This window comes from Trichoplax adhaerens, genomic scaffold (assembly GCF_000150275.1).
Source record: "Trichoplax adhaerens TRIADscaffold_10 genomic scaffold, whole genome shotgun sequence".
NCBI lineage: Eukaryota > Metazoa > Placozoa > Uniplacotomia > Trichoplacea > Trichoplacidae > Trichoplax > Trichoplax adhaerens.
In genome coordinates this window covers 1,472,244-1,489,432 of record NW_002060952.1, presented here as the reverse complement: position 1 = coordinate 1,489,432, position 17,189 = coordinate 1,472,244, and the positions used below count along the sequence as shown (strand labels likewise).

The window sequence follows — 17,189 nt, the reverse complement described above, 5'->3', positions numbered from 1 at the left end:
TCAAGCGATGAATCATTATCTGCAGCACTAGTCTTGGAATTTTCAGCTTTGCAACTATCACATTTATCCATAATATCACTCGATTTTCGCCTTATTAGCGACCCAGCAGTATTTCCGATCGCTGCTTTACCAAATTTTGCTTTAGTTTCAGGACTTGTTAATGATTTAAATTTAGGATGATCAGGAGCACCTTTTAATTTCTTATTGAATAGATTTCCTTTATTTTGGTGATCCTTCCGTCCGAATGATTCGGCTTTTGGATCATTAAATATTGAACTTGTTTTAATTTCAAATCTACGCTTTCTTTTATTTTCGAATGCATCTATAAATTGAAAAATATTCGAAATACTGTGTTTACACCAAAAAATATGACTACAGCAATAACAAAGAATATCACCACAAGTGAGAAGATGTTTGCACGTCTTACCACCCTTTTTATTAAATCTAATCCTTGACGCAGCAATCTTATCTTCATCGTTTTCTTCCTTTAATGATATATCGATAGAAAATTTCTTTTTCAACTTGTCGTCATCAAGCGCTTGCTGTTTCGTTACTGCTTTATTTTTCTATATTATTAACATTTGAAAGGGAAAACTTACCCATAGCTTTATTTGCATGCAATAATGACGGATAAAGAATTGCACTGTGCAATTTACAGCATCAATACAGTACACCTATATTATTAGAATCAAGTAGTTTAGATGTACTTACCCTAAATTTATTTCGTAGTAACTGATTGACTGAAAAGTCGTCTTTCCAAACATCCATATGCCGCTGTAAATTGATCAAATACAACAACATTTTCGTATTATGACTTACGAATATATAATGCTTTTAGCCCGTAAGTTTTTATCTTATTCACAAAAGTTGAATGCCAAGCCCTGTACGTATAATTTAATAGGATATATCATATAAGACTGACTTCTAATTTATCTAGAGATGGAGCGGCTTGCTGCCCTGCTTCAGCATCTTCGATATCGTGCTCCAATTTGTACATAGCATTTGAAAGTAATTTTTTCTTTTCATCTTTTCCTACAAGTTTTTAATTAGTAGTCAAAATAATATGAATAGACTGCGAAAAAAAGTTGGTATGAAATATGGCATGTTCAAAACAAATGCTATAGGAACTTGCTAACCATCAACTGAAATGGATCCTTCACTACCCTCCCACCTCTCGTTCTTTCTGGAAGCTCCTTTGACAATTTTATAATCGCAGTTCTAACAATATACAACACACATACCCGATATTAAGGTGACTTCATCTTTATCAATTCTATTCAATAATTACATTATAACAACTTCAATAGAGTATAACACATGCATGTCTTGTACACTACAATTTATAGTTGTTAAGGTAAAACATTATCGTAAATTTTATATAGCAACAAGCTATACTGCTATCAAATCCAGAACGCTATAGTTTTTAGCCTGAAATGTATCAGTCTTGTGCAACACACCGCCACTACTATTTTCAAAACTGTTACTGTTTGCCAAGGCTTCAATTATGTGCATTTAGATGTGAATTACAGGAAACGTAACGTATCGTACCATCACCAACTAGCCAACTTCCTGTTACAGATAATTATTGAATAAATTTCTGTTTACAAACCTGCGGATCATTTTCCATTTCAATCTTATTCTCGCATAAGTGGCATTTCATCCGAAAATTAAAAATTGGAGTTGTATAATAATTTCCAACTTTCTTTTTTTCCGCATTATATCTAACTCCTAGAAATTTATACAGTACATTATCGTAAATTATCTCCAATTAGGGCAATATTGCACAATGATAATCAAACTTTTAAGAGCTGCAGATTATAACTATGATATATTCTATGAGATGCGTACTGCACCTATTTCTGTATCAAGCTATTCAAACGTTTAGTGTTGAATAGTAATAATAATGTCTTCCATCAACATACCCATTCCAACATGATTACCACAACCATCACACCATATATTATATGGCATTTCAAATCTTTGGTATAAAGAAAATGATAATTTTTGTTCAAACATGGAATAAAATAATTGAAATCATCTACCAATAAGATGAATCAATGAGAGATTTTATGATACAACAAGAATAGGTTTGGCGTAGTAAAATCAACTAGAGAAGGTATACTCATCACAAACCTTATAATTAGGATGCCTTGATCGAGCTTTCTAGCCCTATCTCTCAATGGGTGACTACCGCGATATTTATTGATGGAACCCTACAGAAATAAGTGAGAAATACACAAGATTAGGACATAGTCTTACTGACAACAATATCTTGGCGACGTTGTATCATTCTCTATGGCCGTTGAAAATTAATAACATCTTTAAAATAATAGCATCACTTGGTTGTAATATAAATAGAAAGTATGAAAAATGAATGAATAAGAAAGTTTGCTTGAAGAGTTGCAATACTGCCATGCAGAGTAGGTGCTGAATTAGCTGCTGCTATACAATATAAGATCTTCATAAGTATAAATTACCTTTTCAGGTCTCCAATCGGGTGGATAATATTTATTTACTGCCTTTCTATCAGCCTAAAAGATTCATGATACGAGTATTATTGATACGCATACTTTTAAGGGTGACAAATCAAGAAGAAACAGCTAGCTAATAATCTCGTCTAGTCAAATTGAGTGTACAATCATGCTGAAAGTATCTGGCAACACCGATTATGCCTGCAGAAATTTGATATTCTTACCATTATGAGATTGCTTTAATTTGATAGGAAATTCAACAAGGAAGATGACTTGAGTGATCACTGTAATCCACTGCAACAGATACCTCTAAATCCTTGACGAAGGAGGAAATTTCACTTGCTAGTACAGGACATTCACCTGGTCTGTCTTGAGCCTAATTTTAGTAGTACTTTACTGCACTCTTTCAAAGCTAATGCTGTTGCAGCTGCAAGTCCTGGCTACCATAACGACGACGACGAAATAGATTTAGATCAGCTCAGTATCAACTGCTCTAGAGGAAGAACCCCATACAGAACTTAGCAGTGGGCTATTGTAATGGAGTTTACTATAAGCTCCTAGCTCTGTAATCTACACAGTATAGAGGAAAGTCAACTTTGCCATGGCCAGGAGCCATCTCGGCTGAACGCGATGGTCTGCACCAAGTAGTAATACTATGGCGTACGCAGTGATATAAGCAACACGGTACTGAGCAAAAGCCGATACGTTACACTATACTTAAATATGCGGTACAGTACCGTATTACGTCATTTCAAGGCTAGCATTATGTCGGTTACTGTCCAATACATGACATAGTAATACAAGAAACACTATGAGATAGTGTCTACGGTCAGATTGGCCTCTTTCAACTTCAAAATACCATGGAGACTTGATCTACAGGCAGCTACTTTCGTTCATCCATAACTTGCATAACTACTACTGCAGTAATTCCGCAATCGCATCGGTAGTTGTTAGCAAAAATCCAATTTGGCCTAGTTCAATTCAACGAATGGATAAATTGAGCTCATAGTAGCATCAAATACTCAACTCTACACCATAAGAAAGTTGGATGAATAGGTCAAACTAGCTCATACCAGCATTAAAGACGAAAGCCTGAACAACAACATCGACCTTGACAGTAGCTCCTGCAGCTATTACTGAAATTAAAGTGTCCAGCATCAAAGACGAAGGCCTCAACAACAACATCGACCTTGACGGTAACTCCAGCAGCTATTACTGAAATTAATGGATTGATTGATTGGCATTGTTAAAATTAATAGGGAGTTGTACTTTTGATTATAGATTAAACTCATACCAGCATCAAAGACCAAAGCCTGAACAGCAACATCGACCTTGACGGTAGCTCCTGCAGCTATTACTGAAATTAAAGTGTTGTTGTCATGATGACCGTTTATCACTTTGATTTTAATACATTGATCGATTGATTGGCTTTGTTACAATTAATGGGAGTTGTACTTTTGATCATAGATTGAGTAAGTTTTATTGTTTGTCTCGATACTAAATTAAGAAGAAGAAAATATCGTCATTGAGTAACGCTTAACAAATGGTCGTGGTAATAGCTCAGATTTTGCTACGAAAGTCAACGTTAAACAGCAGCAACAATTATATTAGGGTACTCGTATTTGTATAAGGATACCATCCTACGGGGATAAATTAAATTATCTTCAACTGCAACCATTAGCACCCTTCCATGATATCTTGTAATATTGTTGCTTGAAGATACAGTATCACAGGTAAACGGATAGAATTATAGTGAATCCAATCGACGCCCTATCATGCTGCATCATCTAAGATTAAGAGAAAGCGGTTTAGAATCACCCTCGATTCTACCTCGAATTCAGGCTGCACACCGCCTTTTATCAATGGAACTTAGCAAAACTTGCAGTTTCAAGAGAAAATTTTCTGCTGGGATCAATTGCTTAGACTTGGAATTAGCTGAAGGAAAATAGTAAGCATTAAGTGATTATTCCGTTTTGATCAATCTACCAATGATATTGTTACTGCGAATTAAATGCTCGATAAAAACAGAATACTACTATTTATCTTTAATCAGTTTATTGACTAGCGGATCTGAGGGTTTAATCGTACTTTATGACTTGGACGACGCAACAAATGATGTATTATCTGAATTTCAGCCAGTTTGCGCCGTTGACAGGTAATACGAGAGTTTCTTTTGTATCTTTCACGTTGCTTGCTATAAGAATTAGTTTATAATTACACCTGCTCAAGACTTGATGCCTCTATACAGGCTTACGTATAGACTTTAGTAATGATGGTTTAGATCTCATGTGATAACTTAATAAAAATATTGAGTGTATTATTTTTGCAAAACATCCCTAAAGTATCGTATAAATGTATCGTTAGATCGTCTGCAGCTTGCCATAAGAATAGCGTCGAAACAATCCAGTGGTATCCACATGATACAGGAATGTTCCTTTCCAGTGGAATGGATAGTTTGTTAAAAGTTTGGGATACGAATAACCTAGATGTAATGACCTTTACTTTATAATTATTAACCTGTCAATATCAGATGGAATCCTGATATTATTCACTATAAGACGATTGATTTTATTCTATTGACTAAGCTTATCTATAATAATATACTGTAAAGCAGTTACCGATAAAGTTATTATATGTGTAGCATAATGCATACACATATAACATGCCATAATAATATTAATTGAGCTAAATATTTTTGCATCGATTGGGAATTTAAGATGTCTAAATAGATAAGTTTCTCTCTCATAGGTGGTGGAGGAATTTAATATCCAAAAACCTATTTATAATCATCACATGTCGCCAATAGCAACACAGCATTACTTAGTGGCAGGTAAAAGTTTCAATAATCGTTGCTGATATTGGATAGATACGGTAGCTTATTCCTCTTACCACGTAAAGCCCAATAACCTATAAGTTCTTATCTTAAGTATCTTACTTCAGCATTATAATCTCTATAATTTTACTTCACTCCATAGTTGGAAGTAGGCGTGAGGTAGTAGTACTATGCGATTTAAAATCTGGATCAATGACCCACTCTTTAAAAGGTACTTTAATAAAATGTTATACTGCTTCAGCAGTTTACAACCTTAGAAGATACTCGGCTTGTGTAACTTATGATAAAGATTGCAATCAATAATGTAGAAGCTCTATTTAAAATGCATCAACATCGATTTATTTCTTATTTAGGCCATAGAAGTTCTGTTTATACTGTCCAGTGGTCACCAGCTGAAGAATATACGCTAGCAACTGGAAGGTAGAAATTACCTCTCAAATTAACGCTTACTATGTAAATACTATTTAGTAATATTCTTTCAAGTCTAATAAATCAAAATCGATTAACAATTGAGCCGAGACAACAGAATTTTTATATGGGACATTCGTCGGGCGTCTGGATTTGTAGCGGCACTGGACCAATATAACGGAGAGCTGCATACTAGTGCTTCAAAAGCCAGTTAGTATATTGATATTAGAGCATGCATTTTGATATTTCCATCTCTAGGATTATTTCTGGAAGTATGGCTGAAGTTATAAATTTATGCTACTTCATTATTTGAATTTATCTAGGATCTTGTACTTCTCATAACGGCGCTGTAAGTGGTATTCGTTTCACCGAAGATGGGCGATTTTTAATTAGCTATGGGACAGATAATGAACTAAGATTATGGGATGCATCTAACGGAAAGAATACCTTGGTAAGCTTGGGTAGTTAAATGCTAATTAAAAATTTTCTTTAAAAATAGAATATTTGATAGATTTAATGTTATTTGTACAGATTTTGGCATTGTAGCAACGTTTGTTGCTGCTGGAAAATTTAACATAAATGTATCTTTTAAATAGGTCAATTTTGGAAAAATTTATAATACTTCTTCAAAGGGTTATAAGTTTTCATTGTCTTCTGGAGGTTTGTCTGATTATGTCTTCGTTCCATCGGAAGGTAACATCGCTACCTATGAGATACAGACAGGACGACAGTTATCAACACTTAGAGGGCATTACAACAATGTTAGTTGCTGTTGCTATAATCCTTATAGGCAGGTTAGACAATCTTTGATGTTAAGCTAAAGAGATATTAATTGCAATGGTGTAAAATGCGAATGAAATAGTGTATTTGATACTTTTTTGCATAGTACTTGTAACTGTTGCAATAGATAAAAGTTGCATAAGCTGTCGTGTGTTGATGCAATAATATAGGAATTATACAGTGGCGGTAATGACAGTAATATACTGGTGTGGTCATGTAATGATCACTATGAAAGATATATTAAAGCCAAATCTCAAATGGTACGAAACCTCTAATGTATTAATTAAATATTACTACACTATATTCGGGCTAAGACTTGATAATACTGTTTTATACTTTATCTTTAACGCTCGTATAGAAAGAGGAAAGAACGAAAGATTCGAATACGACAAATTTTAAATTTTATCAGGATACATGGAGTAGCGATGAAGACAATGAAAAATAAAATATTATTTCTGATAGAAGCTGGTTTCAAGCTAGTACATGAACCATTTTAAATAAATTTATAAATTATACATTTTCAAATGTTATGACACTAGAGATTTTGAAAAGCTTACGTGACGTTCGTATTTTTACTACTAATGTTGTAGATAAATGTATTATGAAATGTAGACAGTAATCTATAATTTAACAAATTGTATATAGTTGTTGTGATAAATTTGTTCCAGACAATTTAAAATAATTTACTTCTGAATCGATCATGTCTTTAATGTATTTCCTGAGATTTAGAAGTTTATATAATCATCAATTTTACGTTCACTTTCAAATGCTGATGCTGATAGATCAGAATTATCAACAATAATTGCTAAATCTTCCGGCCGAAGTGATCTTTAATTTTCACAATCAAAATAACTGCGCTGCACCTTTAGTACCTGGAATTAGTGTTTAGTAATTTCAAATATGCTCTAATGTAGCACTTTTTTTCCTAACGCTGCTAGACTATCATACATAACACGCAATGGCTATGTCTTCATGCTGTTAAATAATATTACATATAGACGTAAGATCACCCTAGACATGTGAAAGCGCTTCAATAGTTAATATAACTTCATTGTCATATGTCGGTGTCATATGTCTTACATTTTTATTGATAGAATACGATACTATAAAGAGATTGCCATTTTGATATCGAACATCTGACGATATAGCTATTTGTTATTTGTATTTATTTAGTCATTTTTTACTCACAATTAATTACATTGTTACTTAATCTATGATATCTTATGTACTATACATCTTTTGCTGTAATAAAACGTTAATCCCTATATGGTTAATAGAAAGAGTTGGGTTCTATGTCGTGTTAAAACTACCATCGTGCAAAATTACTTGTAAGGATATTCGAAGTTACCAGAACTCTTAACACCGTACCCTAATAAGGCAATTCGCTTTGGCACACATATATATAGTATATATATATAGTATTGTATAATACAGTTTCATATGTTGCATATTATCTTATGGTGCACTGTAAGTAGACTGACTATAAAAGGAGTTTGTTGGCGAATGCCACGAGGGATTTTGACTATACAGACAGTTGGAGCTATATTGGTGCTTTGGAGTATTAAAGGTCCCTATTTCTATGATAGAAAGGGTATTTGTATTTTCTGTGAGAACCCTTAGCCTCCCTAGTATCCTGTGATCGTAACAGCTTCTATTACTAAATATGAAGCTATACTGTACACTAAGGATTAAAATAAATTACAATATTGTAAAGAACGATTTAGCAATATCTATTAATTATACATCATTGTAAGTTAGAGTGTTGTGTGAGTAATATGCAAGGATACAGAATCTTTAGTTTTGATGTTGTTGATATTACTGCAGATAATAGTGTTATGTAGTAAGTAAGAATATATAATTTGGACAAAAGTATAATTATTACAGGGCAGGGGCTACTCCCCAATTTTTACCTAGTCCAAATCCAAATTCACAGAATCCCAATTGTTTGCACTTTAAAGTACTATATGTTTAGAGTCTCATTTTTTTCTTATTTTTAGGATTTTGTGAGTTTGGATTTGGACCGGGTAAAAATTGTGGAGTAGTCCCAGTACGGGGTAGTGTTATTTACAGATGACGGGGTCGACTTATTTTCATTATTTCATTTCATAGTAACTAGAATTACAATCAAAAGAACTAGTATAAATTTTTAATTTAATTCCCCCAAAAATATTGTTAGAATCAGCGTTATTGATAATTAATCGAGGTTAACAATTTCATAAAAGCGCATTGGTCAATTTTTCTTTATTATACTATCGTATGCCGATATAAAAACTTGCTAAAATGGTGTGTAAGTACAATAAAATACCTAAAAATTACAGTTTACACTTTACATAGACGAAATACAAACGTCTGGATAAAATCGATCACATCGATTGTACTGTATATTATAATATTATAATATCAGCAATTTATTTAAAAGTATTAATCAGACTGAGTCGTTAACACTGGAGTATAAAAGACACGCAAAACTTGATATTAATTAATCTCTTCTAGGATAATATATACGCATAAGCATAACCAAAGTACTAATGATTGATAAATTATATTATTCTTATAGCTGAATATGAAAACATAGAGACGCATTAAAATTAGTATTCAATAGAAACTTCATCAAGAAGAATTAACCTAATTAAGTCTGCTAAAAAATACCAATGTGCGAGCATAAATCCTCCTCCACATATCACTGACGAGATTGATTAGCTAAGTTCTTTCATCGCTTTGATTTCTATTCATTTTAATTAATGCTAAAATAAAACATATGTGCAAATACGACTACCATACCATAGAATTATAGTTGACGTTCCAGACTGACAATATGTAAACATATAGATATTAATAAGTCTAATGTAATATTAATCAGGCACTTTATTAATAAAGCTGGAATCAAGTCTATTGATATTACTGTATAATGATGTGTAAATCTTCCTTCTTTTACTATTGGCATGATTGTTTAATCAGTTCCTTTTCATTGCTCTAAACTGTCTGCTATTAGTTATTCTTGAAATAATGATACATACCGTACGGACAAAACATAAATAAAGCATTAAATTCCAATTCTTATTTCTTATAGAGGACAGATATCGAATAAATCTAAATATTATTCGGCATTTCATTACGAATCAATCGAGCTGAATTTATTAGTACAATATTAAAGTTTAAAGATGCGCTGGTTCAACTCATCGTACAAGTAGATCAGTCAACCTTTAATCATTTCTCTGATGTATATTGCTATTAATTACCTGTGAAAATAACAGATACCGGTATCTTTGAAATGTAAGTTAATTTACCGTCCATTTTTCGTACATACGACATGAAGATATGCGAATAGATCGAGATATGTGAATCTAATGGAATAGTAATCAAGGACTTTATTAAGAATTAATCAAGCAGCGCCTGTTGATAACGCGTTATCTGCTATACTTATGTATTTTCTCGTACGATATGAGTGCAAGCCGAGTAATCAGCCCTTTATTACTCAGTTCTGATTCGACAACGATTACTGTTTAGTAATGCATATGTATGCATAAATTCCAGTACAGTACGAAAATATTTTATTTTATAATATAATCAATATTGACGATATTACTAAGTACAGAAAAATACACAATCAAAAATGTTACGTTGATTAGGGCCTCTATGAAGATAAAATCCAATCAACTCTAGTGCACTTTCGTATAGCATAGAGAAAAAAGAATCAAATATTAATCAGAGAATCCATTAAGACCTAGCCGAGCAAAGTCTGTTGCTAAACAGTATATCATTGTGTCTCTCCCTGATGTATTTAATAAAGATTGATTATTAATCAATCGCTTTTCCTTATTCCATTTATATTAACGTCAATCAGTGTTCATTAACGTCTATGTAGATACAAGTACAGAATTATTAATAAATTTTCTCTTTTAATCAACATTAGCGATATAGATATACCGATCAAAGTACAATTTTAAAGATAATGCTAATCAAGGCTTCATTAAATACCCACTCTAGTGTAATATAGAGGTGTAAGAATAAATCAGAGAAGCCATTAAGAACTAATCGAGCAGTCTATTGATCATATAGTATATCCTTGTTCAGATATATTCCCTTTCACTGTCTTATCCTAGGCTGATTAATCAGCCTCTCTTCATTACTCCGATTGACATCAATGTTATTTCATTACCATATTTACACATTGTCAATAACCTATATCAATACCAGTATAGTACGAATAAAAACTACCATTATCATACTGACGATCGATAGAGGTATAGAATTAATAAATCTAAAATGCAACCTTAAATAAGGTCTTCATTTTGAAGAGTAAAGTCAATCAAGTGTGTTGATCCTTGCATAATATAGTATAGCAATGTTTATAACCATATCTATACGTTACTGATAACCTATCCCAATACCAGTATAGCTCTAGTAAAAGCCTACATTTATCATACAGATAATCGGTAGAGGTACAGAATGAATAAATCTAAAGTGCAACATTAAAACAAGGTCTTTCTTTGGAAGAATAAATCCAATGGAGCCTGTTGATCCTTCCTCAATGTAGTATAGAATTGCTAATTATCATATCTATATGTTACGGCTAAGACTAAACATTTCCAATAACCTATACCGATACCAGTATAGCACTGACATAAAACCACCTATATCATATTGACGATCGATAGAGGTACCGAATGAATAAATCTAAAATAAAACATTGAAACACGGTCTTTACTTAAAAGAATAAACCTAATTGAGGCTGTTCATCCTTCCATGATGTAATATAGAAATGTTCGCAAGCATATCTATACATTACCGATAACCTATATGAAATACTAGTATCGCACTAATAAAAACTACAATTATTATGTTGACCATTGGTAGAGGTACAGAATGAATAAATCTGATATACAACATTAAAATAAGACCTTTCCTTCAAAGAATAAACCCAACCAAGACCAGTAGAGGTACAGACAGGAGAAATCTAATATATAACATTAATACAAGGTCTTCCTTGGAAAGAAGAAACCCCAACCGAGTCTATTGATCCTTCCATAATGTACGAATTATAGAAATGTGCAATCCCTCCCCCATACCGATGCGGTTACATATACCTGCTTCATTTAAACAGTACAGTGCGCATGTCCATTGCATCACGTGTTGTCTGTCTTGACGCGTGATTGGCACATCATCGCGTTGGTAACAAGATTAATCGGCGTCAATTCTACAATTAATTTACTGTTCGTAAACCCCCTTGCCTAATCGTTGCTCTATCATTAAGAGAAAGATTTACTACTGTCGATTCCATTACTTGGCTATTCCGGGCTTGATTGGATCACCATATACTTTCAACTTTATCTTGAAACGATAATTCTCCCTTGGAACTGATTGAAGATGCCATTTAGGTCGTTAGATGTGACAGCCAATATCCGCATTAAGAATGTAAGTTCCAAATCTTCCAACACATTGCGATTGTTTTGATTAATGATTATTATTTTATTGGAAGCGTGGGGTTGATCATTTGGATAGAACGGTTCATTGTTTATAGATCAATATTTTATTTTATGTGATCCACTGACTTGATTACTTTATAACCACCATGGTGGTATCTGATTTTTTCCCTTTCTGCACAATACGATCATGTTTACAGGTTGATCATGTTGATTAAATGAGAAGCATAAAAATTTAATGTAGATCGATAGCGTGATTCTACAGTACTATAATAAACATCTATAGTCGAAAAATTGTTCTGTCGACTGGTGTAATACTTCCCCATGAGGAATCAATAAAACGATAACAAAGCGTTCTTTCAATCAAAAAGTTGAAATAACTTACAATAAAGTTTTTCTGGACCTTACGGCAATGACGGATATTGACGATGATCATCATACCGTAAACTCCTACTTTGTATCCTGTTGAAACAAATAAATATTACTACGCAGTTAGCATTGATGAAGTCAATACTAATTGTACTTTCCTCTCACTTTCTGAATATCAATCTTAGGTCACTTGCCCTGGAACTTGGTTAAAAAATCGCGATGATGTTTCCATCGCTGTACGATTATTCAACCGTACCAAATTTACCTATCCATCTTTACCTATTTTTCCCCTAATATTTAACGAGCAACTGCAATTTGAAAAGGTATCCACATCATAGCATCACCTTTAAATCGACTTTATTACAATTGAATTTGTCTACTAATCCAGCCATCATACATGTTGATACTGACGATTTGATCCATAATTTAGATATTTACAAATTGTCGAGATCCTTCCCAATTGGCGGAGGTCCTAGAAGGTGTGGTAATTTTTGATGATATATTGTCAATTATAATGATGTTGTATTATAAAATATTTGTTTAAATGACCCTAAATGTAGAATGAACTTATATTCGAGTGATTGATATCATATACTGATGGTTTACTAATATATAGCTATTTATGGTATTCATCAATGGACTAATAATTCTATTGTAACTTATTTTTGAAAATAAAAGAGGAAGAAATTAGCATTCAATTAATACAAGGAGGGAATCACTATAGACGTAAGATCGATAAAGCATTAGTCACATATTTTTTTTCCCACATCAATTTTCTAATAGTTCAGATAATACTGTATCATATCAAACCCTTTTCATTTTGATTACAGCTGGAATCGTTCTTGCCTATTGCGAAATGACAACTCGAGATTTTCTTTTTCCTCACAATACCTACATTTCATCGCGTAGCAATACAAGAACAGTTTTGCTAGATAGAACGAAACATTTTAAGGTAGGTTTAGTAGATTATAATGAAAGAAATATTATATCAAAAGTACCTTTAAGGTATTTGCCTATAGCTTTTTCATCCCAAATTTCTTCGAAATTTAGGGAATATCACCTCAATTAGAATTTTCAACGGAGACTACGATGAAGGAGGTAGCATGGCCAACCTACTCGGAACAATTGAAAAGTGATACTTCGGTTGATTCTACAGTAAGTAGACGAAAATATTTGGTCCAACTGTTTTTCATAAATTAAGTACTTTTTATGTCGTATTTTGATGCTATAAATAAATTATAACTCTATGGCTTCCCAAACTTATCATGGATTCATATAGGATATCGAAGTTGCTGATATCTTGAACAAGACAAAATCCTTGTCTCTATCAAAAAATCGTCCACAATCTCCGTATGTTTCTCGCACTTATACTCCAAGTACGCGACGACATTACCGCTCTTCCACGGCTCCTCTATCGTCGACATTGAGATCACCATTAAAGAGTAACATCTCAAGTAATCGACGATATCAATCTAAAAGAAAGCCTTTTGTTGTTGGTAAAGCAAATGAAAAGGTACTAGCAAGCTACATTTTATAGCCTAAGTTATTCAAAATGGTTTATAATTTACGATCCTTTAACTTTAAATAAAATTAACCAGTTACTTGAACAAAGAAGTTTTACATCAACGACGCCAGCTTACCGATCATCATCACCTATAGGTAAGTGGATTTGATTTTACTGTATTTAATACACAATTCATAAATAGATATTGAAGATGTGAATAGAAATACCTATAGTCTAAATGAGATTAAATTTAATTTAATATCAGAGAAATACAGTATTGGGTTGCATCTCCACCAATAAATTGATTATTATTTTATCATAATGTGCTGATAATAAATGGAAGCATATAATATTCGTAGGACGATATCGTATACTACCATACCAATTGCATTTTACGCCCTCTTAATACTTTCAAATTATCAATATACGATTCGTATACATAGCGAAAGTAATTTCTAATAGCAAGTAATTGCTTGTTTTAGTTGTACCCTTAATAAATATTGTTAAGCCGTAAACGAGTTATATAGTTATGTATGAATATCTAGTTGGTCATGACTTACAAAATACAGATATAGTAAAAATCAATCGCCGTACCTAGACGAAAGTCTATGAGTAAATAGTAAATGTCCGCAATAACGCTATTCTCTCAAAATTTTGAGTCTTGATTACTTTAATACATCCTGTTCATTTAGGACTTATGATGAGTCGTACTAATAGAATAGTTATACAAAATTGTTATGAAAGTATAATACGTTGCTACAATGCAGATGATAACTTATAAAACTTGAAGATAATCAAGTTTGATAATTATGTTATTTTATTAAGACCGAAAATTAGCATCAACTCCAACAGCAGTAGGCAAGCAACGCATCGGTCGAAGTGCTCTCTCAGATCCGGTTACGAAGTATCGATCTCGTAGTTTGTCTCCAGTTCTCGATCACAGTCGTCTTAGTCGATGGGAAAGTCGACAGGACCGCCATTCTGTATCGAAAAGAATCCATAACAAGGTCAAAAGGATTATGGAAGAGCTGGATATCGAGGTTGAGATTCCTTTATGACCATGATCATTTTTAGAACATCACCGTTCATGTTTTATAATTGAAATCTAACAAATATTGCTAACGAATGATTTGATATTTTATCTAGACTGATACAACAGATACCGATACAGATACACTAGATATACTTAGGTATAACCGAATATCGTCTATTACATGACATAATCTGCCCTAGATAGAAAGCTGATATCATTCTGATCGATCAATTTTTCAGGGATACTATTGAGGATTCAAAGCTTGAAAATGATTACAACAACAGAAGGTATGCGATCTCTACATTATATTAACATCTCAGATAATGTTTTTTTTTGTAAATTACCAATAATATAGAAGTCTATGAGTAATATAGTTGAAGAGCAATACTGCTGAGCTTTATATTTCAAATAGAAAATAGCATACACACATTATTTTTGGTTTATATTGCCATTATCAATCATCACTACTTTTTCGTTAGCAAGCCTTTATTTGCGATAGAATGGAAAAAATAAGTTGAATATATACAATATTGAAAAATTATCTCATTAATAGCAACTAAAGTAATTTAGTAATCATCTGATACTTAGTTGATGCAATATTCTATACCAATATGATCTATTTAGATGTTACTAACTATGCTATCGAAGTTATATGTAACACTATAAAATACGAAAAGATGTATACACATTATTTTTGTTTTTATGATGCTCTTATCAATCATCGCCGTTTTTCGTTAGCTACTTGCGATAAAATGCAAGGAATATGTTTAATATACAATGTGTAGATATTATCTTATTGACAGTAACCGAAATAATTTAGTAATCATCTGATACTTAGTTTACGCAATATTCTATACCTATTTGATCTATTTGGGTAGTCTTAACCATGCTATCGAAGTTATTTATCTACAATACTATAAAATAGAAAAAGCGCATACATATTACATTTGGTTCATGATACTGCTATCAATCTACAACATTTTTTTCGTTAACTAGCCTTTATTTGAGATAGAATGCAAAAAATATGTTGAATATACAATGTGTAGATATTGTCTCGTTGATAGTAAATAAGTAATTTATTAATCATCTGATACTTGGCAGATGTATTTTCTATACTTAATTGATCAATTTAGATGATGCTAACCATGCTATTGAAGTTATATCTAATACCATAAAATCGTAGAATGCAACTGTTCATTGATCAATCTCTGACCGTAGTTATTATTAAAGGTGGATATTTGCAATTTTATATAATTTTATGTAAAAATGCAAACGTCCATCTGCAAATCTGAATTGCGATGTTGTAGATAGTCTGCAATGCTCTAAATAATCAATTAGTCTAAATGCGTTTCGATCTCTATTATTCATCCTATTACATCCTTCCTACCGTATATAGCGTTACAGTCCAGCTGGATGATAACAACTATTGGTCAAATCGTATGTCGATGTATACTGGAAAACCTCATCGGGTCCTCTTTGACGAGTGTCTGGATAAAATTTATTCCAGACTTTACCGTAATTATAGAAGTTGGGAGAAATAAATATTTATTACCGTCTTATAACATTTGGTAATTGTTCTAATAATAAGTTCCCGTATACGATCATATAATTTTATGGCGATGATATTGACAATACAAAACTGATCCTCATTGAATATGGGATTAATTTTCACCTTATCAGTATTGAATATTCTGACAATAAAAATACAATTTGATTTATATTGATTTTAGTATTTTACCCTATATTGTTAGAAAAGCTATTCTAAAAAATAAGAACCTTATCTTAATAATAAGCAACACCAGGCAATGAATTATTTCACTTTTGTTACCCTTTATGACCTTACATTTTCTATTTTATATAACAATTATTATTCAAAAATACCAAATTTTGAACTATAATTAAATGCTCGCTGTCGCATACAGTACATATAGATGTTCTCTTGCTTGATATGTATAGCTAAGCATTTATTTGATTTGAACTTTGATATTAATGCCATCGTAGAATAGTTTTTATTCTGATTGGCAGTTATTTGTATTAATGTCAAAGTTTCTATTATGATTGACTACCGGTACTAACTGTCATAAGCACACAATTCACTATCTTCATTGAAAGCAATATTAGTACACTAATATAACTTAAATTCGAATTAGACTTTGAAAATAAATTAAATTTATTTGGTGTTATTGAAATTTTAAAGGCTGGCTGATTTTCTTAAATTAGATACTGATTCACCTATTGCTTATACTTACCTTAGCTTAGCTATACAACTAGATGATGACGATTACTGGAATGATCGACATACAGAGTACTCAGCGCTTCGCAAGCACCAAGCAAGGCTTAGATTCGATGAAGCCCTAAATAGAGTATA

General features: G+C 32.3%; 3 protein-coding genes across 3 annotated transcripts; 2 read left to right on the top strand and 1 right to left on the bottom strand.

The window, feature by feature from the left end:
- Positions 1-440: 440 nt before the first annotated feature.
- TRIADDRAFT_15287 (uncharacterized protein) lies at positions 441-2,528 on the bottom strand (the record flags this gene model as incomplete). Its single annotated transcript, XM_002115256.1, has 9 exons — positions 441-566; positions 712-774; positions 923-1,032; positions 1,137-1,218; positions 1,610-1,728; positions 1,923-1,978; positions 2,134-2,213; positions 2,340-2,391; positions 2,449-2,528. Coding segments are annotated over 9 exons (768 nt in total), but the record flags the coding sequence as incomplete, so codon positions are not given.
- Positions 2,529-4,246: 1,718 nt separating this feature from the next.
- TRIADDRAFT_59324 (uncharacterized protein) lies at positions 4,247-6,937 on the top strand (the record flags this gene model as incomplete). The annotated part of the gene is made up of 11 exons (XM_002115380.1): positions 4,247-4,419; positions 4,525-4,626; positions 4,836-4,959; positions 5,220-5,301; positions 5,447-5,515; positions 5,658-5,724; positions 5,819-5,922; positions 6,036-6,163; positions 6,309-6,506; positions 6,663-6,752; positions 6,851-6,937. 11 exons carry the CDS (start codon positions 4,247-4,249, stop codon positions 6,935-6,937), a joined length of 1,224 nt encoding a protein of 407 aa, XP_002115416.1.
- A 4,922-nt stretch (positions 6,938-11,859) lies between these two features.
- On the top strand, positions 11,860-16,362 carry TRIADDRAFT_59323 (uncharacterized protein; the record flags this gene model as incomplete). Its single annotated transcript, XM_002115379.1, has 11 exons — positions 11,860-11,907; positions 12,470-12,607; positions 12,715-12,763; positions 13,115-13,236; positions 13,335-13,439; positions 13,564-13,797; positions 13,883-13,943; positions 14,614-14,828; positions 14,935-14,978; positions 15,061-15,108; positions 16,218-16,362. 11 exons carry the CDS (start codon positions 11,860-11,862, stop codon positions 16,360-16,362), a joined length of 1,209 nt encoding a protein of 402 aa, XP_002115415.1.
- Between the last annotated feature and the right edge of the window lie 827 nt (positions 16,363-17,189).